Source organism: Trachinotus anak, unplaced genomic scaffold, assembly GCF_046630095.1.
Source record: "Trachinotus anak isolate AG129_WGS33_773 ecotype Australia unplaced genomic scaffold, CSIRO_AGI_Tana_v1 ptg000007l, whole genome shotgun sequence".
NCBI classification, from domain to species: Eukaryota; Metazoa; Chordata; class Actinopteri; order Carangiformes; family Carangidae; genus Trachinotus; species Trachinotus anak.
The window spans coordinates 15,550,037-15,573,159 of record NW_027273858.1 but is presented as its reverse complement, the minus strand read 5'-3'; the positions used below and the strand labels follow the sequence as shown (position 1 = coordinate 15,573,159).

At 40.7% G+C, this 23,123-nt stretch overlaps 1 protein-coding gene across 14 annotated transcripts in view; it reads right to left on the bottom strand.

Moving 5' to 3' along the window:
- Positions 1 to 627: 627 nt before the first annotated feature.
- Positions 628 to 23,123, bottom strand: part of LOC139623071 (neurexin-1a-like) — a 246,287-nt gene continuing 223,791 nt past the window's right edge. For 9 of the 14 annotated variants that reach the window (XM_071480930.1, XM_071480936.1, XM_071480934.1 and 6 more), the window contains 2 exons: positions 15,075 to 15,162; positions 628 to 2,513 (listed from right to left, as the gene is read on the bottom strand). In XM_071480930.1, the coding sequence (XP_071337031.1) occupies positions 2,209 to 2,513; positions 15,075 to 15,162 (393 nt within the window). In that variant the 3' untranslated portion in view covers positions 628 to 2,208. The remainder of the gene's footprint in view (positions 2,514 to 15,074; positions 15,163 to 23,123) is intronic. The other 5 variants (XM_071480931.1, XM_071480937.1, XM_071480935.1 and 2 more) reach the window with 1 other exon arrangement.

Here is a 23,123-nt window from a genome sequence, read left to right as displayed (position 1 = left end):
CAGATATGTTTAAAAGCAATAAATATAGGCCCTGAACATGTCTTCAAACCAACGTTTTTAAATGTAGTTATTCATAGTCCCAATTTATTTTTACATGGGTGAAGAAAAACAATATTTTATACAGCAAGAGTGTTTATAGACTGGAAAATTTAGGAGATATCTACATGTCAGTCTTTTTTCTCACATGATCCATGACTGGATGCAATGGTTAAATGTTACAAGCGGTGAAATTTTACAAAAAGAAAAAGAAAGACTGACCTGCTCAGTACGATTAAATGGAGCTCCACCAATTTTACACATGAAAGCCTGTGTGCATGTCTTGAGGAGAACCACTGCTACTTTAAACTTGCCATCGTGAGTCAGACAATGTTACAGTGCAATGCTAAATCAGCAGAGCACTTTTTTAATGGAAAGGGTGTCTGCATGATGAAAAATAAAAATCATAAAACCTGCATGTTGCTCTGACACATTTTGTCAGTAGACTGGTTTAAGTTCACTTAGGTAATATTTTATTCATTTGATTTTTCAAAACTAGTTTTTTATAATTAATTTTTACGTGGAGTACAAGAAGAGTTACAATTGAAAAAAAAAACACTGAAGAGGAAATAAAAGAGGAGCAAACAAAGAGAATTTATAATCATCATTTATAGTTCATGGTCATTTTCCTCATACTCATTCCAAGTACAGGTCTCTGGAAAGCAGAATTGACGGACAGAATGACAGAACAAACACAGAACAGCTGAAATGGAGACGTATTTGAGCTATTCTCCCGGGGGTTTTGCATCAGCCCAAGCACACATTGGACGATCTCGTAATACCACTTGGAAACACACACAGCAAGTTAATTTATCTTAATCACTGTCATCATCCATCATCATCACTCATATTCTCGGTCTTCATTCTCACTCATGTAAGTCAGGATTGAGGAGGAAGGCAGTGATTCTACCAGTAGCCTTAAAAGATCCACACAAGTTGTCATGCCACGCCTCTCCACTATCAATGCCTTGTGCAGTTTTTGGGAACGGTTTGGCTACTACTGGTCCGGGATAATGTATCTCTGGTTGGCATTTGTATAAAAACTATATAGGAACACATGTAAAAACAGGGGAGAGTCAAATAATTATCCAACTGAAAAAATGCAGATGTCTTCATAAAATCTTCTATGTCTAGCAACACTTAATAACACTTATGTCTTTTTGTCCATTTTTTTTTTTTTGTTTTATTCCAAAATGGTCGAGGAGCAGTTATAGTTTGCATCATCTATACAACAGGCTATAAAACACCACTTTGTCACAGTCCAGAAAGCACATATAGATGTGGTTGTACTGTATATAAACATATGTACTGTAATAAGATAACTTTGCGTGCATGGCTCCCGAATGATCACTTTTGAGACATCCTCAGCCCTGTGAGGAAACTCTCTCCTTTGAGTTCACATGATGTGAAAACGAAGGCCTCCAGATTTCTTACTGGCACAATGGACATATTCTTCTTTTAAACCAGAGTCTTTCAAGAGAAACTGCCATTCATTCTCATCTTTGCACTGCAGCGGCTCAGTCAGCCAGGTGTTAGTCTTTGCCTGCCATCACTGCCTCTTCAGTGAGTACTTTGGCCGATTCCTCGGAGATCCATCAAGGGGTTTTTTCTCTCTCTGAATTCACTGTCACCTGATTTTTTTTTTGTCTTTTCCTCCACAGTAAATATTTGGCGTATTTATGTATGTATTTATTTATGCATTGTGTCATTTTCTCTAGAAAAAGTCTCAACAACACAAACACAGGCAATGTAAATGAAAACATTAAGTTTGCAATGTTGAACCTCTCTTTGCAAAGTGCATCTGTGCTCCTCTGTTTACCAGAAACAAGGGAGTTAGATCACATAGTCCTGGCCAAGGAAACAAGTCACAGATGGGTTAATGTTGTTTGGTTGACATGTTAGATATGTATTCAGTTCATTTTCAACTGGTCGCCAGAGCCATTTTTCCATCACTCTCTTTCTGGACTGTATATCTTTTCTTATATCTCCAATCCTTGAGTCTCAAGAAAGTTATTTTTTCATTTTTCATATTTACTTTTCAGGGCATTGTCTTTCAGGAAAAATGACTAAATAATGTTCATCTTTGTTATTATACTGTACACATGTTGATGTCCTGATTTGTCTTTTCGATAAATGTCTAAGTTGGTCTGGCAAAGACCAAAGGTTTAACAATCACACATAGTACTCCTTGTCCTTGTTCTTCTTGTTCTTGCTTGAGGTCTTTGCAGTGTTGACTGGTTTCTCTTTGACTACGGTGCCGTTGGATTGTGCCGAGTTGCTGATGTAGTTGCGACTCTCATCTACGTGGTATGAACCTTCGTCTCTGTTCCGGTATTTGTACATGGCGTAGAGCAGGATCAGAATACACAGCGCTGCTGCTGCAACGATGCCAACCACCATCCCTGTTGTGCTGCTGGACTCCCTGAAGACCTCTGATGTGCCTGGATAACCTTTCGGTCCAGAACCAGTGGGATTGGCTGCAAAAGAGACAGAGATATGATTACCAAAAATGTACTGAGCTCACCATCTTCTACATTTTATCATTATTAGTATAGCTAGATTTGTGGGAGTGAATGAATGTGTTTCTTCTAGCTGTACGTGTGGATCAATAACACAGTTTCACATTGAATGATAGTAACACAAAATAAATGTTGGCTGATGGGCTTTATAGAAAAGCATGTAATTATACAATGAGTGGAGACCAAAACCAACAAGGTCCATCATTAAAGACTGTAAATGAAATGGCATTCAACAGAATTTGACTGGGACCCTCCTTGGTCCCAGTCAACTTAAATAACTTAAATAAATTAATACAACAGTAGAATCTGAATATCAAACCATTTAACACATCTGTGAAATGCCAGCTAAAACTGTCAGAAATGACCCTCACAGTTAATTATGACACCAAAATCCAAGTGGATTTTCTTATAAAACTCTTAAAGATTATACTTCACATCTTTTCTATACTTCAAATCTTTTGAGAGTTAAATTATTTTGAAATGCCAAGCAGTCATTCTTGCAGCACCCTGGAGAAACTTAAGTATCTATTAGGACTTTCAATAAATGTAGGAGCTTAAGATTTTTATCTTAGACTTTGCCTTAAGTACATGCCATTTTACCTGCATAATCTACTGCCTATCAGCATTATAATTTCTGCAGAACATTATTCTGATGATATACACGAACTGCAATTGTTCATATTTCGCAGAGTGAATAAGGTGAGATGCTGCAGAATAGAGAGATTTGCTGAAATCAGAAGCGAGTCTGACAAGAAGACTAATGTGTTAATGATTCACAGAGAGGCACAGTTAAAAGCTCACTGCTCAGTACATGTTTTACAGCACAGTCATGAATGAACCGACCACATTTCCAACTACACATACACACATACATTCATATATCCAAGCAGCATGACTGTATCGCACAGTCTCTGAAAATAAATCTTTCAGAAAGAAACAATTCTTCAATTGACTCAGCAGATTTTGCCAAAGGCTGTCCCCACTTCTGTTCTGAAATGGTGACATTCAATGGAGCATATTCTGAAAACACATCAGCCCCCTGATATTATTCAGTCCTCCTGGCACAGCTCTCTGTGTGTTTTTGTAGCAGTCATCATTTCTGCTTAAGCTCTCTTTGTTGCATTTGTGAAATCCAAACACTCAACACTAACATTTGGAAATGAAAGCATCCGATCTGGTTCCGCTGGATTGGGGCACAAAATATTTGAGGGATTTACAGCTGCATGGGTTCAGATCATAGTGATGTTGACTTGAGGATGTTACGCTTCGATTTGCATTTACACTGGACAAGCTACCAGTAACAACAGAAACATAAATAACTGTGTTGACATGTAGGTCTGAATTACTTCCTCTGTGTTGACTGGACATTGAGCAAGCTACGCAGTATTCCTCTTTGCTCCTTGTCCTTGGCCACAGAGTGCTGAGAAACACAGATGGAGTGGTGCTTTGAATATACAGTATTAATGGGAATCACACACTCTGAAGCAATATGTGGATCACTTTGTTCCTACCTGTGGTAGGGTGTAGCATACTTTGACAATTTGTTACTTCTGCATTTAAGGCTAAAGGTTTTTATCTGAACCACTATGAATGCTAAAGCTGTTATTTTCAAGATGTTGACACGTGGTAAAATAGCAGGAGTGTTAGCATGTTAAAAGTATGTCTTCCAAACAAAGGAAAACCCAGTATTTTGTGTCCGTTTAGCTACTGGACGATATGGACGCATGTGTGTTTAATGTGTACGTGTTTAATATTGAGTAACATTAACATCTAGTTTTACTGCGTTACAAAGTAAGTGCATGCAAGCTAGCACAGTTCTGTTACTCTAAATGAGGAGTTAATGTTTCTCGATTAACGCTAACTGCCCATTCCCTTGATACTTGTACTATGTTTGCTGCACTATTAAAGTGCATATTGCAGCAACCAGCCTACAGTGTATAAGGTGATGTGTGGTTAAATTAAATGGGTTAAAACAAAGTGAGGTTTTCATGTCTTATTAGCACCATGTACTTACCTACTTTTGTTATGTTTTAGGTTGATTTGTGGTTGAAAAATGACTATTTCATTTTAAGTAAACATGTCAGAGATTGTCATTTTGTGAAGTTAATGTTAAAAGTGCTTATTGACTGTATGCTTGGAGTACATGCCTTCATTCTCAGGCTGAGGTTTGTAGAATGTAAATAATGTTGGAAGATAATAAGGTCACAGTGTTTATATTCTGTCAGGACATTAAAAGATGGATATTATTTTAATTGCTGTTTTCTTTCGTCAGCTCTTAAAGTGTCTTTATGGAGCTACAACACTACATATTTAGCACAACATTAAAGCTTTTATGAACCGTCAGTTGAAGTGTCATTTAACTGAAGATGCTATACTCGCCAGCACACAGAGAACCAGTGTAATGAACACACATTATATACTGAAACTTAGGGCTGAGATATGAGCAAATGAACAGAAACGAATGGTATATACGATATTGATATGAATATTCATGTCAGCCATTAATGACATTACAGTTACTATGACAGGTGTTAACATTTTTTTTTAATTTCAATAAAATGGGTATTTGATATTTATTGAAATTCATTCCACATGTGTTGTCCCTTACTGTATGTCCCATTTTGCTGTCCCACTTTTCTCGCTTCTTTTTTTCAAGAGCGTTTTGGTTTTAGAAAATAATTGCATTCTTTAGCTTTGCTATTAGTTTTAAAAAGAAATTTCACTCTAAAACAGGAGCCATGACATTGTCTCTTCATTAGTCAATCCTTTGATCTTGGCCAGTCAAAGTAACATTTCCACATTTCCACATGAGCTCTTCCTAAGCTAGAACCCAGTATCTACAGTCCACAATAACTATCTGTGCTATCTTACATCAAAAGGACAACACATGAAAAACAAAATTTGGCTGCTATTGAAGTTCGTCATAATCACCTTGTCTCATCTTGTCACATGCTTATTTTATGACAGATTAACTCCTCTGAGCATGAGCAAGGCGGGCAGTTCTTGTTTTCATTATATAAGAGGGTCATTTCTTCCTGATCCATGAAGGACAGGCAGAATTAATAAGATGATATAGCACATCCCATCCTACTTACTGCATTTGTAGCGATTTCCCAATGTCGAACAAGCAGAAAATATACAACACGCTTCTCTGGGATTTTTCAGTGAAGGTGTGAAGGTGTCCTTCAGATTACACAGAATATAACCAGCTGTTGCAATTCCAATTCCAAGGACTGTACCAATGACTTCATGCATGTTTTTTCCTATTTACTACAAATCATATATACTTTTTATCACAGCTTGTGAATTTTTGAAAACAATTTCCAGGCATCCATTGCCTTCCATTCATTTATTTTCAAATATTATAACGTTACAAAATTCTTGAAACTCTTAAACTGGATAAATCTATCACAGTGGACACTAATGCTACTTTGAATTGTTGTTACATTATCATTGCTTGGAAATGCAGGATGGAAAGCCTGAAATGCTTTATACTATATATAAGATAAAGCCTCATTGACAAAGTTAAATGCAGACTTGATGTTTGCTGTTTACTCCAGTTTGAAGAATCTGCCATTTGATGTTCACGTCACATTCAGATGAATGGACGCCAATGCCAGTCTAGAGTGGTAAAGGGAATTTTCAGCACATCGCTAAAAATAAACCTGAAAATCTAAAACTACACAGCACACATTTGTAGTATGCATCATCATTTGTAGTTAAGGAGCTAAAACTTACTACCAAACATTATACCTGCCCCCCTTTAGACTATATTTCAAATCTATTTTCTAACAATTTTGTTCTTGTTACCATTGCTACTCTCTAGCGTTTACACAATATATAATTTTAAATGTTTGATAATGCTGACAGCCTGCTGAAGTCTGCTGCTTTCCACCAATGAATAGGGGAGTGAGTGCACATCAGCACTTCCACTTCATATTCTGAATACTGTCCAAGTTATAATACAGCAGTCCTTATGCCACTCATAGCTCTCTTCACTGTTCTCTCTCTTGTGTCTCACTCAATGTTGATGGTTTTAGAGATACAATTTTTTGATTGCAATCATCTCTCTTCTTGAGTGACAGCTTACTGTTCACACAAGCATTGCTCTGAACGGCGTAATATTAGCTAATGACCCAGGCAGATGGCAAGTGTGTGTTTCAGGTAGATCTCGTTCAGGCCGGGCTAAAGGGCATGCAAAAGGAGAAAGTTCCCTAAGCTATCTGCCAGGAGAGGAGATGCTGCAGCCACTCACTGACATGTTTTCCACCGTGCTTAGACTGATCAGCGGTCCGAGTATGCTTCCAATGCCAGCAGACATTCAAGGACAAGCGCAGAGTACCACTGGGGGATTGAGTGTGACTGAGCGTTGCAACAGATTAGCTCTGCTTGTGACAAGCCCACTTATCCTTGCAGACAGGTGTGAAGAATGCTCTCGCCTTGTAGGCAAAAGCCACTGGTTGACACGGCTCTTCCCTAGCAAGCCACTGTGCGGGCATTAACGGTGAGTTACCTTCATATTTGCTATCTACCCTTTGTTCGGGGTCAAAAAGTTGAAAGTGTAGATAACATAGCAGGTTGATGGAGGGGGGAGCTCTGGATGTGGCACTTGAGGGTTGTATATGAGGCCTCCGCTTGGCTCCTACAGCGAGGTGACAGCGTTCTGGAGGCAGGTGGCCCCGGTCTGCTATATCAGGGGTGAGTCATGTGATAACAATACCATGGTGCGCCTTCAGTGAGCTCACACCTCCAGCTCTGGGCTTTGTTATTTCCTCTTGCCTGGATCTGTTGATTGGCTCCCCATAGATTCTGTTCATACAGAGACTTAGGAAACCCTCAATCAACTGACCATAATTTTTCTTTCATTTCTGCAAACAAGTAAAAAACTAAAATAAGTAGGGTGTGTGGTTCTTTTCCCACATCTCCCACATTTAATTTTACATTTAAATAGGAAGATTTCAGCCAAATTTTCCATCTTTTTCTGCAAAATCCAATTTAATATCTTGACAAAGAAAGCTGAGTCGTGACCACTACTTAAAGGATTAACACTGCGGTTAACACTGTGCTGACACAGCCATGTTTTGTCCAAAAAGATTAGCATTCATTACAGCTCATTAGTTTGCATTTTAGTCTCAGCAGTGTCTATCAAACAGCCACCTGATGGCAGGCAGGGATCTTTTGTAGTCTCTTAGATTACCTGATACACTCGATGATGCGGCTCATTTGTTACCCATGAGGTCGGCTGTGCACCCTCTCCTGCAAGCTGGGCTCAGGCAAAGTAATATGACAGACACAGGCCTTCGAGAAAGCCTCATAAGTCCTCAGACCTAAAAATGCATCTGCCTGTCTGTTCATTAGCACTCCATCACCTCAGAATGAAGGCACATAAACTGAGAGAGAAATAGCGCCTGAAACAAGTGTTTAAAATGATGGCTGCTCTTATACGCTCTACTCGAGCGTACCCAACGGTAAAATTAGACATGGGGAAAATGACCTTAAAGTGGCGCCTAGCTTCACAGCGGCATAGCGGGGGTGCACTTGTGAAGCAATAGAGGTAAACTCAGGGGGGTTAACTTTTGAAGGATTGCAGTTGTGTTAAAGATGCCAGAATAACTTTCTCCTCTGTGTCTCATCCCAGAGCGAGGCTTAAATTACAGTATCACATCCAGACCATCATAAAGTCCTTGCTGTTTTATTCACAAGGACAACAGTTAATGTTTCAGTCATTTAGTCACAAATCATTTGCTTTCACCCAGCCTTGCTGGGATTCCTCTGGAAGAACTGCACGAGGAAAAGCGTAAACAAAGAAGTATACAGTTGATGAGCTTATATATGACCCTGATCCATAAATGTTAGTGAAGAAAATGAAATAGCCTGGCCAGGAATCTCATTTGCCATACAAAGAGGCAGTGAAGAGTGTAATAACATGAACACTGAGATTGGTTTGGCCTCAATGTTCTGGTTACTCCAGGGTTTATTTGATAGCATTTTTTTTCCTAATTCTACCTGGAGTCAGTATGGATGCATGAGCTCGCCTCTCGGAGATATTAACACTGGTGCAATGGAACTTGTCATTTAAAAGCCTGTGCAATGCTTGATGTGATTTCTTTTTGCCTGACTTCTTTTTTGCCACGTGCTCCCAAGGAGAGGAATGGGATCAGAGATTCCACACTGTCAGGCAGGATTTGAATAAATGGTCCTCTTCAAAGACTATTTTTCCTCATTTGTTTCCAGCGCGAAGGTTCATTTGTTTGGTAATTTGTAACAGGGTGAACAGGTTGACGAGGGCCACGGATGAAGGAAAACGTGAACAGTGGAGCGGGGGGGGGGGGGGGGGGGGGGGGGGGTTCTTCAGGTGCGCATGAGGCTTGTTGAGAGGTAATGGAGCAACCAGGACTACTTAGGATATATTGAATGGACAGAGTGGGCTTGACCTTTCATTAAGCGGTGGTGGTAATGGGTTGAGAGAGTTGTGCAGAGCACACATGGACAATACTTTTTAGCAAATGGATGCATTATGGCAATGCAGAGTTTATCAGTAAGAAGTCAATAAAAGGAGGTTTTGAGTGAGCAGTCCCTGCAACCTGCAGCAGCTGACAAAGATGAGAGCATCGTGCATCTTTGAGAGCTTGGAGGTGCGGCTGTGGGACGCCTTCAGAGCGATCAAGGCTTAGTTGGCATGCTCAGTGACACATTGCTGTTATTCAACCAGATTAGTGTTATACCATCTTCTTACTGCACATATCCAGCCATAATCACAAGCTGTCGGAGCCGTTATATAGCTGGGGATCAGTCTGCAGACAGGTCACTGTATCAACTGCAGCAGAGCCAAAACACTTATTAAATCGCTCTTCCCTCTTTAATTATCTGAGTGTCCTCAAGAAGCGATGCAAGCCATCCTGTACTTGTGACATGCTGGCAGTATGCCTGATGACAGCATGCATGTGTGAGTCTGAAGTGGCGCTGCTCATGCTAATGGTGGATGATGAACAGAGAGCTGAGTGAGCATGAAATGAGGTCCAAGTGAGAATTATTAAAAGGTGTTTGATTTAGCCCAGTAAAAGATATGGTGCAGTTTAAACCTTTGCCCAGAGGGGTTCCACTGAAAGAGGTGAGATGAAAGAAGAGGACCAAGCTTACTCGTCTTGAACCTCACAAGTCTGTAGTTCATCTCTTCATTAAATTCCTAAAGAGTCAGGTTACATGTTCTTTGGAGTCTATATTTTTAAACCTATAGCTACACAGGAGCTTTCCAGTATGTTGACAAGATCACACAAAAGCTGAAAGTACATAATTAGATCTAAATTACAGAGTAACACTGTGTGTCATTTCAACAGTGTGACACCAAGTGTTTTGTGATCCGAAGTGTGAAAGCACACTTTTTGTTGTCTCAGTATCTCTGCATATGAAATCCCAAAAAACATACGGTATATGTTTTGAATGAATTTGAGTCACTAATGTTTTTTCATGCTCATTGTGTTTAGAGAGAAATACAAGCTGTTGGTTTTAGCCCATATAGCAACCACACAGAATTATTTCATTTTGTAAAAGCTCCTGTTTTTCTGTTACTGGAGACTTTTTCTTGTCCTTGCAACAACATGATGGCCAACACTGCATGATACATATTAAATATCAGATACGAGGTTTCATACTGTTGTTGGGTGGAGAAGTCATTTCTCATTTTAATACACCTTTATTGCATTTATTGATTGGCCAATCATGTGAATTGCTGGGTAATATTGCGGAGACCTAACTTACTCATAGTATTATCATAACTGACCTTTGGCTGGGCTTATTTTCTCTTCTTGGGAAAGCAAAGCCTTTCATGCTCTACTTAGACTTATAAACAGACACATTGTGTTAGCATCAATGTCAGCACACCCAAAAGATGAGTGGTAGAAAAATAAAAATAATTGAAAATATAAATACTGTGGGATCAGTAGAGAGAAAGACTGACAGTGAGCGTGAAATCCTGTTTTCTCTCAGAACACACTTCATTTAAAATAGGATGTAGAGAGAAGACTTGGACGGTATAATCCTCACTGAAAGAGTGCAGAGAAACAAAAAAGGCAAAATTCCAAAAGATTGTTGGCGTTAATTAGCAAACTATGCAAAAGCCACGGCAACATGTTTTGCATGATGTTTGAAGGTCATCATCAGGGTGTGTTGATGGGCGTGAGCTCTGATAACGTTCAATAGACATCCAGCCATCTGAGGGGTATTTTATTTGTTGAGCCATCTCTGCTAGCAGCAGTCTGTTGGCATGCAAGGTGCATGCCACTGTGTTCAGCAAAGGAAGGAATGAGTACACGCAGAGTTCCAGCTGGGTATGATTGAATAACCTATTAAATGTGGGCAGTGACCTCTTAAGCCAGCACAGTGCTCTTAATGTTTCATTAATCTCACAGCTACTTTTAAAACAATAATTTACTTTAATTTTTTTCGTCCTCGCGGCTGGGTGCATTCCAGCCATTGCCATCGGGTTAAAGAGAGTATTCATTTGGCGTTTGATTTATTGCTTTACTCTGTGTATTGTTTCCCCACCCATAAATTAAATCTATTAAAACAAATGTCAAACACATTAGTAGCTGCTAATGTCACTGCAGAATGCTTCAGGATAGAAAAAGATGAGAGACCATAGAGAGTAGTGGAAACTAGAGATGATTAACCTTAACCCGCCTATGGGCAATCCACGGTGAAGGGCTACTGGAGCTGAGAATAAAGGCACTGAGAGATTATTTGTGAAATGTGGAAGACTGCATATAGCAAAACTCTCACTGAGGCTCCTGGTGTGTATGTATAACTGACAGGAAGCCCAGCTTTTTTTCACATTTCACATGACTGCATGTTGCATAATTAATGATGGTGGAAACAGTAAAGTTGCAAACATATAAAATAAAAACATCCGGCTGAAGCAGCCGATGTTTTGTTAGGATATATTGCTCTGCTTCTGTGAAATCTGTGCTACGAAAAACACGAGAGGCTAAGATCAGAGAACTTGAAGTTCAGAGGAGAATCATTGTGTATTCTGAAGAAACACTCCCTTATGCTTTCCTTAATCTTTTCAGCATGATGCACGATGGGCTTTGTTCTACAATAACACTTAAGGGAGTATCATTCTGGTGGTACGATACGTATTTGTATAAAAAAAAAAAAAAAAAAAAAGAACAATGTATTACTACAACATCAGTTCTGAACATTTGCTCTCATATTCTGGGCACTTCACAGCTCATTTCCTAAAGTTTATCATATAGAAATAAAATATCTTATATTTACCCAACACTCTTACCCACAAATGCTTAAAGGAATAGTTTGATATTTTGGGACATTTGTTTTTTTTTATTTCAACTTAAGACAGTTATAAGTAAAGGACACTCAATCAGATTTGGTGACTAATTTGGCAAATATGGAGGACTAACAGCAAAAGCAGCAACCCTCAGAGGAGAACAAACCAAATGACAAGGAACAAAGGCAGTTGCAGGATGTAACCTTGGCTATGGATCACCGTGCAGCAGCTGCCCTCCATCAACAGCCCGCATGACGCCCATGAAATGTAGCAGGTAGGTAAGAGACATCCGTTCCATCTGACCCCATGCAGCTCCACAACAACCTGTTCCATTAACTTTCACCAGGAAACCTGAGGTTGGTACTTGAAAATCAGCACCAGGATACACAACCGAGACTGCATGCATATTTTCTCCAGATGATTGGCCCAACACTTGATGCTGGCCTTTAAATGAGCAATCACCTTTCTACTTTCCTTTTGGAAAATGCAGGACTCTTTCAAGCTAAATGTCAGAATTTATACACAACTTAAAGTCATGTAAGGATTTTCCATGATGTAGAATATTTGCATGTCTTTTGTTACATTTTATTTTGCTTTGTTGACCAATTTTCACAAAGGCAACTGCAAACATACGTGCGTTAATGCGCCTGTAATCATACATAATCATACACACAGTGATATTCAGCCGCTGAGTATATGCGCACACCCTGAACCTGCCTGCTAATACAGATCTGATGTGTTGCAGCATCATGGGCCTGTGTATTCCTTTGTGGTTTCCTGAACCAGGGGGGAGGATTCAATTTGCTGCAGTATGATCTAATCTGAGTCCTGCCGGGTGATAAGCTCTGCTGGTACCACTGGCTTTCCATGGTTTCCGGAGGTAAGAGAAATAAAGCATGGCAATAAGTAAGTTTACACGATTGATGTCACTCAACGGCTGATAGGAACTGCTGTGGGGTGGGACTCCAGTGATATACAGGATGATCCAGGCCTGACCTTGGGCCACAGATAGCTCCTATAATAGTGTGTTTAAAAGCTCACCTCTTGGGATCACTTATGCACCAACATTATGCTACTGTAGACACATGCCGTGAAGCCTGAACACACGAGAGAGAAGGGTATCAAAGGTGTGCACATCTGGCCCTCTGCTTTTGAGTTGGCAGACTGAGCAGACTGTCAAGATGCTGCATGAAAAATGATATATTATTGGTGTCATTAAAAGGAGTTGGCTGAAGAGTAATATGAGAAAGTGGGCCTTAATGGGCAACGGTGGATCCAGTTCTTTACGCACAGCAACAACGTCTGAGATGTGGAGAGTGCTTGGCAGAGCGTGTGAATCGTTCTGAATACAGATATTAATCAGGATACGGTGTTAGACAGCTGCCACCCTGGGAGTCCGTAGCTCTGGTGTCAAATCCCCTTCAGTGATCACAGAAGGAGAAGGATACTCTGCTCTGGGAGTGTGCGTCCCTGAGCATCACACAGTTCGCGACTGATGTTTTGGCAGATGCCCTTGTCAAAAAATATCATAATGCAAGCTGCTGGTGTGAATCAGTATGCACACCAATCTCCCGTGCATGGTATTTGACAGAGGTAGCAGACGTACATTGGAAGTACCTATTGTGATGCTGCCCAATGGGAATATCACTCTAATGTGCATTATGAGACTTATAGGAAGAGAGTGAGTGTGGCAAAAGCTAATCTTGCCAGTGCACGGCCAGAGGAACAGGAAGAGAGACAGACTAGAAAGCTGATCGTCTACGCTGTGGGGCAGACATTAATTTAGTGGAGGTTTTATGACCACATACTGATCGATAGCACATCAAGATGGAGTGGGGGGCCTTGGGTCTGGACTTAATTGTTCTCTGTGCTTCTCATCACGTCAGAATGCATTTGAAAATCATTTTATTCATAGATGGGCACTAGGGTTAGATTTAATTGCCCTCCATGTGTAGCAAGGTAGGAGATTACAAGTATGGCGGCATTGCAGAGAACAAACAGATTTACAGTCTAAATTTGTCAGAGGCAATAAAATCAGTAGCATTTTCAAACACTGGAGAGGGGTGAACACACAGTTACAACCTATAGACCAAAATAACTTAGATTCGTTTTTCGATTTTGTTTGTTTTATGACGAGGAACAGAAAGACTCCAGTTATGTGCAGCTATTGTGAACTCCCACTGCTCCATGTAGAACTTAATTAACAACAGTGGGGACTCTTTACACACACGTGTAAACATCAGTCTTCACACCCTCCTCTCTGGGTTTACCCTCCTCGATATCATGTGTTGGAGTCATGTAGGTATGATAATTACAACTGTGCGTTGTTCCCTCTTTCTGAGGGCGCCCCTGTTTGTGCTTCAACAAATGCCGTGAGCTGATGAAGATGAATAGGTGCACAATTAAAACACATTAATAACACGGCTCTGACACATACAGAACACCTTAAGCAGTGTGCAGTTTTAGCTATGCATGCAATTCTCAGAGATGGTGTTGCTCTGCCTGTGTTGGGTGAGTTAAATCTCGACGGATGGAGGCCAAGGAACCAAGCTAGAACCAGCAGCTGGTTAGCTTAGCTTAGCATAAAGAATGTAAATAGGGAAGCCACTGCACCTAGCTCAGAAATAAGCACCCAGATTGAGGTTGTACATTCAGCTTTTGTTTGAATTCAACAAAGTAAATAACGTGAGATTTAGAAGATGTGGATTTTGTTACCTTTGTGACAAAGGCTAGCTGTTTCCTCCTGTGTCCAGCTAAACAACTGCTGGCTGTAGCTTCATATGCCACAGACTGACAGTGGAGGTCTATTAATCTTAATGAATTCATAGAAAGAAAGTAAATAAGAATATTTCCCAAATTAATTTCCAAGTAAGCTAGTTCACAAATCATACATTAAAACACCATGGAAACTACAGTCATAGATGAATGTTAAAGTTTTACTGCATTAATTTTGACATTCCTGGACACTGAAATATAAGAACCGGTAAAACCATATCCAGACTGAATGGAAGCTTCCCAGACAGAGCTAATGGAGAGCCTCCAGCTTCCTGTATCTTTCAGTCCAAGAGAAGAGCAACTCTGCCTCTGAGAGGTGTTCAAGCTTTAACTAAAACTCCAATCTGCTCATTTAAACACTGTGTGTTAGCCTAGAGTGTCTTGGTGGGGGTGGACTATGACACACAGAGACACACTGAGACACCCCGAGAGAAGTAGAATAAAAAGAGATGACTAACCTAACCCACCTGAGCTCGGCTCACAGGGATCAATGTCCTCATCATCGCTCGGACACTCAGCTGATGCCACCAGCAAGTCGTCGGTTGTCTGAAAAGAGAGAGGCACAGTGCAGAGTGGTGAGGGCACGAGATACTTAGCTGCATCAGTGGGGTAAGATACAGAATAGTGGTGTTTCCAGAGGGTTAGGTTAAGGAGAGCAGGGCAGATGAGATGTGAACCCAGACAGCTACACTGTTTGGCTGCTGGATTTATCTGTCAACACAGTCACACGCTGCCTGGTGCTGTGGCAGCTGCTACACTGCTTTCTAGGCAACACTATACTTACAGAAATGAGATCTGATTATTGAGGAACAGTGGAGGCTAAAGTTCACTGCACAATTGTCAACTTGCATGCTCAATTTGTGCTGCAGTGTGTGGCTTTGCATATCCCTTCAAGGGATTGTTAAGAGCCATCACAAAACACCTCTGACATTTAGAGGACAACCAGCCATGAACGCTTAAAAAAAAGAGACTGGAAAACAAAGGGCAGAGCAGCAGAGGTTTAAATCAATATTTTATGTTATTTCTTTCAATGTGATTCAGTATCTCTTTTACAAAACAAGCATCCAAGAAAACAAAACAATACCGTGGCACATATAGAGGTGCTTCATTATTCTGCTGCCACATGTACTCCAATACCAAATTAATTTTAGACTTTTTTCAATGGACTTCCTCACCTGCCAAACACGATACATTTTACCCTCTTGGAAAATGGGAAAGGGCAAACAAAAGACCAGAAAAAAAAGCACACTGTAAAACATTATACTGCAATGTTCTTTTATAGTCTTGCTTCAGGCCATTTGATCAGCTCTGCGTTAAAGGTCATTTCATTTAAGCATGGCAGCCTCTTCAGGGCCAGGTTAGAGTTTCAGTTATGGAGCTCTGCTAAGCAAAATAACCTGCTACTATATATATAGCCTAGCACCTCTATTTACCTCTTTTGAGCTAATATTTCTAAATCTCCAAATACATGCTTGACAATATTTATTGTACTTAAATGTTTCATACTCTGGGGTATGCATGTGAATGACAGCCACATAATGAAAAAAAAGAAAGGGGTAAGAAATGCATTAGGCACCAAAAATGAAGATGGACTTTGGCTTTCATTGAATTTGTTCTATTACTGACTTTGACTGTGCATCAAAATATTTCTGCAAGTTGGATTAGTATTGACTCATCTTAAGGAAATTAAAGGTGATGTCATTTTGCTTAACATCCATTTGGCTGCACATAATGTGATTTTATTGTGACTGTAAAATCATTTTGACATTCTGAACACGGACCAACATTATCTTTACATAATAGACCTGGAAATGATAGATCAAACCCATTAAGGGAGTTGTGGTGGAGGGCTCTTTTTGGTACATCTGTGCTGGGTGAGGCCCGGGGAAGCCGTCCAAATGTAAATTTAATTTGCTGTGCATGAGGCTGATATACAGTGTCGGCCATCCAGATGGCAAAACCGCCGGATCCTGGAGTGCCACATCCATCACTTCAGCCTTGTGATTTGTTTTTCCTGGCGGGAGATCTTGACACTGCGCTCACTGGCAGAGGTACGGGAATCAAGGAATCAATACTCCCCCTCTCTCTCTCCCTCACACCTTACCACTCTCATTCTCTCCCTCTTGCTACTTCTCACATCCCTCTCTCTCTCTCTCTCTCCCGTCAACTCTGTCCTTCAAATTTATTTGCAAGAGGAGAAGAGGAAGCAATGTGAAGTGGGTGTAGTCGATGTAGGTTAACTCCCCGTAGAATAACCCGAGCGGAGGTGTATGCCTGTTCATATTTAGATGTTTCTGTCTCTACATTCAGGTCAGAAAGCTATAGCATGAGGTCTTCAACTCCAATCCAATAATGAATATGGAAATTAGTTTTTCTTGTTACAAGAGAGGTAAAGGTATAGCCACTGAGTCCTGTTGCTTATGAGATAAATGTAAAAGCTGTCTATTTTTAGTTTGGCTGTCAAGATAGGAGAAAATATAAATATGTAGTTTGAGTTAATGAAATTCTATAATCAGGTCTGCCCTTTAAAAAACTACAATATAGTTCCATACCAATAACTGTAAGAACTGAATAAATGCAGGATTGCAGCCTCGATTGAGACTGGAAACCATGATATATATGTTCATAACAATACCATAAAATAATGTCACACTCATTTCACCCTCCAAGGGCAAAGGCTGTGTGTAGATCTGTGTAACTGCAGCTCAATTGTGCTTGTGAGTCCCCTCGAAGTCCAATCCTTCTTTCATCTTATCAAAATATCAACCCTATGCTACACTTCTAAATGAATCCTGTGCGTGTGTGGTGGGTGTAAGCCTCTGAATCAACACTAAAATGAATTCACATGTTACTGGGTATCAGTCTGCCTTCCAGGATTAGTTTGTAGGTCAACATTTTGATGTGGTCATGACCTGGTTGAAATCCAATAACATTACCAATTCATGGTGTCCTCCTCCAACGCTTGGCTTCTTTTTCACCCGTGACGATTCAATGCGGGCTATGTGAGGGGCTTACCATGCAATTTAGCCACTGTGATGAAAACTGACAGGTAGCTTGGCTGGGATGCCAGAAAAGGACACTGAAATCTCAGGAGACCTTTTCTAAGGGAGATATCCGAAATAAAACAAAAAGCATAAGCATGTGATCATTTTGAAACTGCAGAGATTCTGAGTTGAAAATAAAGAGTGGGTTTTTCTAATTTGAACGGCATCTATTTAAGAAGATTTCCAGAAATACAGTATGTTTTAGGGAAGGTTCATTAGCTCAGAAGAGTTAGGGTTACTGATGCGAAAAGCATCATGCCCACAGCAAAGATGCTCCAATAGGTAAGCGTATAAACAAGATGTACCTGTAGTTCATTTTATGAAGGTACTTCTGAAATGCTAAAAGCAAGGCTTGGGGCTTGCAAAGCATCATTAATCTAGCGGTAAAGTGCTGAAGCCATGGTGAACCTACAGCACAGCTCATTTATCTGCCTCTGCTCAGAGCAGCAGAGAGACTCCTATGAGATGTACTGAGAAAACCTGGGGAGACAGTTGCAAGTACGAAACACACAAAAAGTGGAAGAAAAGAAAATGACACTGCAAAAGTATGAAAATGTTCATACTGTGTAAGTACAGAGTCATTTGAAATACTTAAGGTGTCAGGGGAGCAGCACAGAATCAACAAAGACACTGAGAAAAATGAATCTCAATGTAAGTAAAGCTATCGACTGACCTTGGCTCGTGCACTGATTGACCCATCAAAGCGGATGTGGACCAGGAAATTCCAACCTGACTCAGCCTAAAGGTGTCCTGGTGCTTTCTTTAGCACTGTCATGCTGGTTTCGATCTCTGAGGATTGATAATGGTCCTCCTTAATGAGATGTCCAGGCCAAGCCATGGTCCGCATGTGCTCGCTAAAGCTTAGTCAGCAGTCTCATTCTGCTGGACACCAGGTTATCTACAACCCTACAAACGCTTATCTGCTAATGCTCAACGACTCTGTGTCCAATGCCACTCTCTAATAACTACTGTTTGGAGCAGGTGGCATTAAAGTAATGCCCTACATTTGTACACTTCTCCCCCTGAACGCATGAGTTCCCCTCTTAATCCTGGCCTGTGCAGGCAGAGAGGCAGGGAGGGGAGGGCTGCTCTTCAGGGAGGATGCCGTGTGCTGCTGGCCCCCAGTGCTCGAGAGCAAGAGACACCTTCTCTGTGATAACCTGTCGGCATGTCTCTATGGAGAGCCGTGGGTTTTCACATTGTTTTCTCTCTGGTCTAATTTGATGAATGCTCCCTGGCACACAACATGTCTCTTTGGAGACGAGCTGAAAGTCAGGAGGACACTGAAGGCATCTGAAGGGTTTATCTGAAGCATGCCTCTACTGTCCTAGTAATGTATTCCACTGAGGATGCTTGCTGTTTTCTTTTGCCTCTCTGCCTGTGTTTTTCCCTCGTAAGCCATGTTTTTATCCAATATAAGCTCTTGTTTTGCAAAGCTCTTTCTCTTGTTATATTGCTGATCAGTGACAATAAGGAAATTGATATTTTTTTACTCAATGTCCATAATCTGTTGCTCATTAAGATGGTGTAAATGGTGTAAATCCCAATACTTTTTGAGAATGCCAAAACTGCAGTGCTATCATCAGCCAGTAAATTATGGCTTGATTGAAAAATCAAAGAGAAAATGGCTTAGCTGCAAATGATCATCACACTTCCTGTCTGCTAAACCACACGCAGATTTTGCCTCACTACGTCTGATCCGTCATGTCCGTGACCCATATGCTCCCACTATACAGAGTCCATTAGATGTAAGTATCCTACTGAATAACTGTTCCCCATGGGCTGTCACTATTTTCAGACAAGACCAAACAAGGAAGACATCACTGATACCAGAGGCAGGGTGTGTGAAAGTCTCTCCACTCAAGAATATTTGGCCACTGTTAAAAATAATAAAACTACACTATACTTCTTCTTTTTTACATGTACAATGTAGTGTAAAATCACACCAATTATAGTAATTATCTTTTATTCTAATATCATAATTATCTTTTATTCTAATACCACCTTTTCTACCATCAGAGGTTTTAGTGTCTTAATCACTTTGTATGAAGAAGGGATCTTGCGATGTTCAGCAGCATAAATGTGTATTTCACTTACAAGATTGTGTTTGCTGAAGTATCAAGGAATAAACTACTAATTAGCTACTAATTATAATATTTGAAAGCACCAAGGGTATTAATCCACCGGTTATAATGCTCAGAATATTTTGTACTGATAGTTTGAACTTTTTCTAACCATGAAAAAAAGATACAGCATCCTTTTCAATATTTTTGTTTTATTTAACCAGAAGAGCTAAATGAACAGAGCATAATTTAGCCTTTCTAATATAATATCATTGCAAAGTCAAAAAAACTCTGACAGCTACAAGGTTGTTGATATTGTTCTTGGCATAGTCCTCATGTTGCCTTTTTCCATTTTCTCATTATAATACTGGATAAATCATATCAAGGGTATACTCAAGACTCCACTTTACGCCAGTACTATAGCTGAAAATGTTATTTATATCTTATCTGTAATTGGCAAGAGCACTTGAAGCCAAAGCACCAAATGCCCCTAAAAGCAGAGGAATCAGTATTCTGTGTATGTTCCTGCTCAGACCGTGTGCCATTATTTCTCATGCTGGCACTGATTTTCACTCATAGTGCCCTGCTAGTGTCCAGATCTGACCAGAGTTGTAGTCTGCACAGACTAATTGGGAGGAGTTTGTTGTCCTAAGCTTCACTCTTGCAGCAACACATCATTAGTGTGCCAGTGAGGGAGGGAGGGAGGCGGTGGGACAGCAGATAGAAATGGCTCATGGTTAGACACGGGATGAAGAATGCCTCCCTATTCTTACATTGCACACCTAGAGGCTCTGAGATACACAACTAGAGTCCATAATAACGAAATGGTGGATAGTGCTCTTTATGATCCCAGCACACACTCTGTATTTACCCATGGCAGCTATCACACTGCAGCAGCAGCTCTTATCAGAACACCCGATGACATCCAAGTATCTAACTTAGCACCCTGGAACTAGGTCGATGTTGATGAATAATTTAGTCCCAGATGCTCAATAGATTCCAACTGAATAATGAAGGCGTGTGGGCCTCTAAGACTGCGAGTTCAGCTCAGTGTATTGCCTGGCCTTCGCCCACACTCTTCCTACTGCTGGTCTGCCAAGCTGTCAACATCATGGACTCACGCAGATACAGACTTCAGCGAGGCTGGAAGACAATGGGATGGAATTATCTCTATCACAGCTCAAGTGTGCAACAAACACTGATGGGTTTATACATACAACATGTGTATTATGCTCAAAAGTTATCACATTCAAAACATCTTGGTTCTCTGGGCTTTTAAAGAAAATTAAAGCAAAGCGCTGACGCGAGGCTTCATGGTGACACAACAGATTGCCACTGAGACTGTAGCATGGAGCGATGAACAATAGGGAACAACCAGAGATGTTCTCTACTGTATCCTCAATCCTGAAGAGGATTTAGTTCGGATTCAGCATTTCCAAGCAAATGGATCAACAAAGCTTCAAAACAGGTACTGGCAACAGAGAACACCAGTCAATAAACAAACCAAAAATATATGCAAAAGAGCAATAAACAAGACCAGGTGCTTCATTATTTTTCCCAGGAAAAGAGTGACTGAGACGTTACTGAAATGTTGTCAATGGTAAAATGAGAGTTTCACTGAGCACAGATGGCTCCTGCACTGTGTGTTAACATACAAAATATAGTCCTCTCATAACAGCCAAGTTGTGCCATTCAAAAAGTATATGTTTTTTAACTGCAGATTAGAAACATCACACAGTTTTACCTATTTGGAAATTAATATACTGTGCCCTTATTACAAAAAGGAGACGACCAATACAACAATAAATCACTGAACTATATATCATTTGGGAAGACAATACTCACAATTGAGATAAACAGCTTTCAAATTTATATATTACTGTTAGTAACAGTGCGCTTTTTAAAGCACTGAAACGATGCTGCATCCTCGTATAACAAAAACTGTATCCTGACTTTTCTGACCCAACCACTTGAATTAAGGGAACATCAAAACATGAGATCACGCAACTTCTTTTATTGTTCCGAGCTGCGGTGTTGTCATGCATTATTCTGAACATGTGCGATCTGCAGGTAGTGTGATTCTTCAAAGCACCAGACAATTCATGCAAAAAGCTCAGAGACAATTAACACTAAAAAACTGGCATCTATTTCGTACTGTTGTGACGGCTTGTGTATGCCATAATGTAAAACTGGCTGTAGTGGACAGCTGTTTTCGCTTGTTAGTTATGAGACACTGTCCCTTTTGGGAGAAAGGCTTTGCTTTATTTAAAACGAAGCAGCTGTTGCTGCAACTGGACCTCAGGCTGAGTATCAGAGTGTCATTAAAAAAAGAATGGTCGGAGGCCCTCCATCTCCTCCCCTGGTACCCACATGCTCCTGTCTCGCCATACATCTTCCTTGAGGCTTAAGTCACTGCACCCCAGACAGTCTAACAAGGTGCTGGGAGGCAGCCTCACACACCTGGTACACCCACAGTGCGCAGTGTGGAAACACACACACGCCAAGCCCAACTGGTAATGACATTTGTATTATCGCCTGAACTATAGATTTAATTCAAAATTAAGACTAAAATGCATTCCGCAGGAACAGAGATTATAGAAAATACTTTATGTTTGATTATCTCTGTTACACCTCAACAGTCTGGTGCATTCGATCTGTACAGAATCAGTTGTTTGTTAATATGCATGTCCGCAAAAGAGCATTGGATTTCGTTATTACTGAGGTGTGTAAAGGCTAGTGGAGTGTGTTGATGAATTCCTCAGTGTAGAAATAAAGTCAAGGAAGAGAAGAGATTTAGTCTAAAAAAACCAAAACAATGAGCCCCAGGAATGAGTGAGCAGTGAGAGGTCAGCTGCTAGCTTGGTGCACAGACCCAGAAAAGCTTCTGCTGTGTAAAATGAAAGGCTGCATTTAAGTGAGTGATGGGGCTAATGTAGGAGTGTAAAGGTGTACTGCATGAGAAGATGTGGATATGAGGTAATTACAGAGCTGCTTCGAATTGTACACAAGCCGATGCCCTCCTTAAACAGGCTCTTGCTCGGGGACCTGAGAACACTGCTGTGCGAGGACTCCTTTTAATGTGGCTGCTTCAAGGCACCGCCGCGCTGCTTTGTGGATGTTCCTCAAGTCCCCCTCAGGACCTCGTTCAACTTATTTCCCAGCGAGAGTCATCTGCATGGCCTTAATGCAAATTCAACACTTAGCGCAGCACATATGATATGGCTCGGGCACCGGGAAAGTTGTCTGGCTGTGTGGGAGGAAAGACAAAGTCCATTTCCCATTCAGCACCATGCGTCACACTGTTGCCATGTCAATCACTGACTCAGAGGGAACCATGTGCAACTGGTGCCCAATTTGCTCCCTCATACAACCCAGGACTCAAGACATTCTGCGCGCCGTA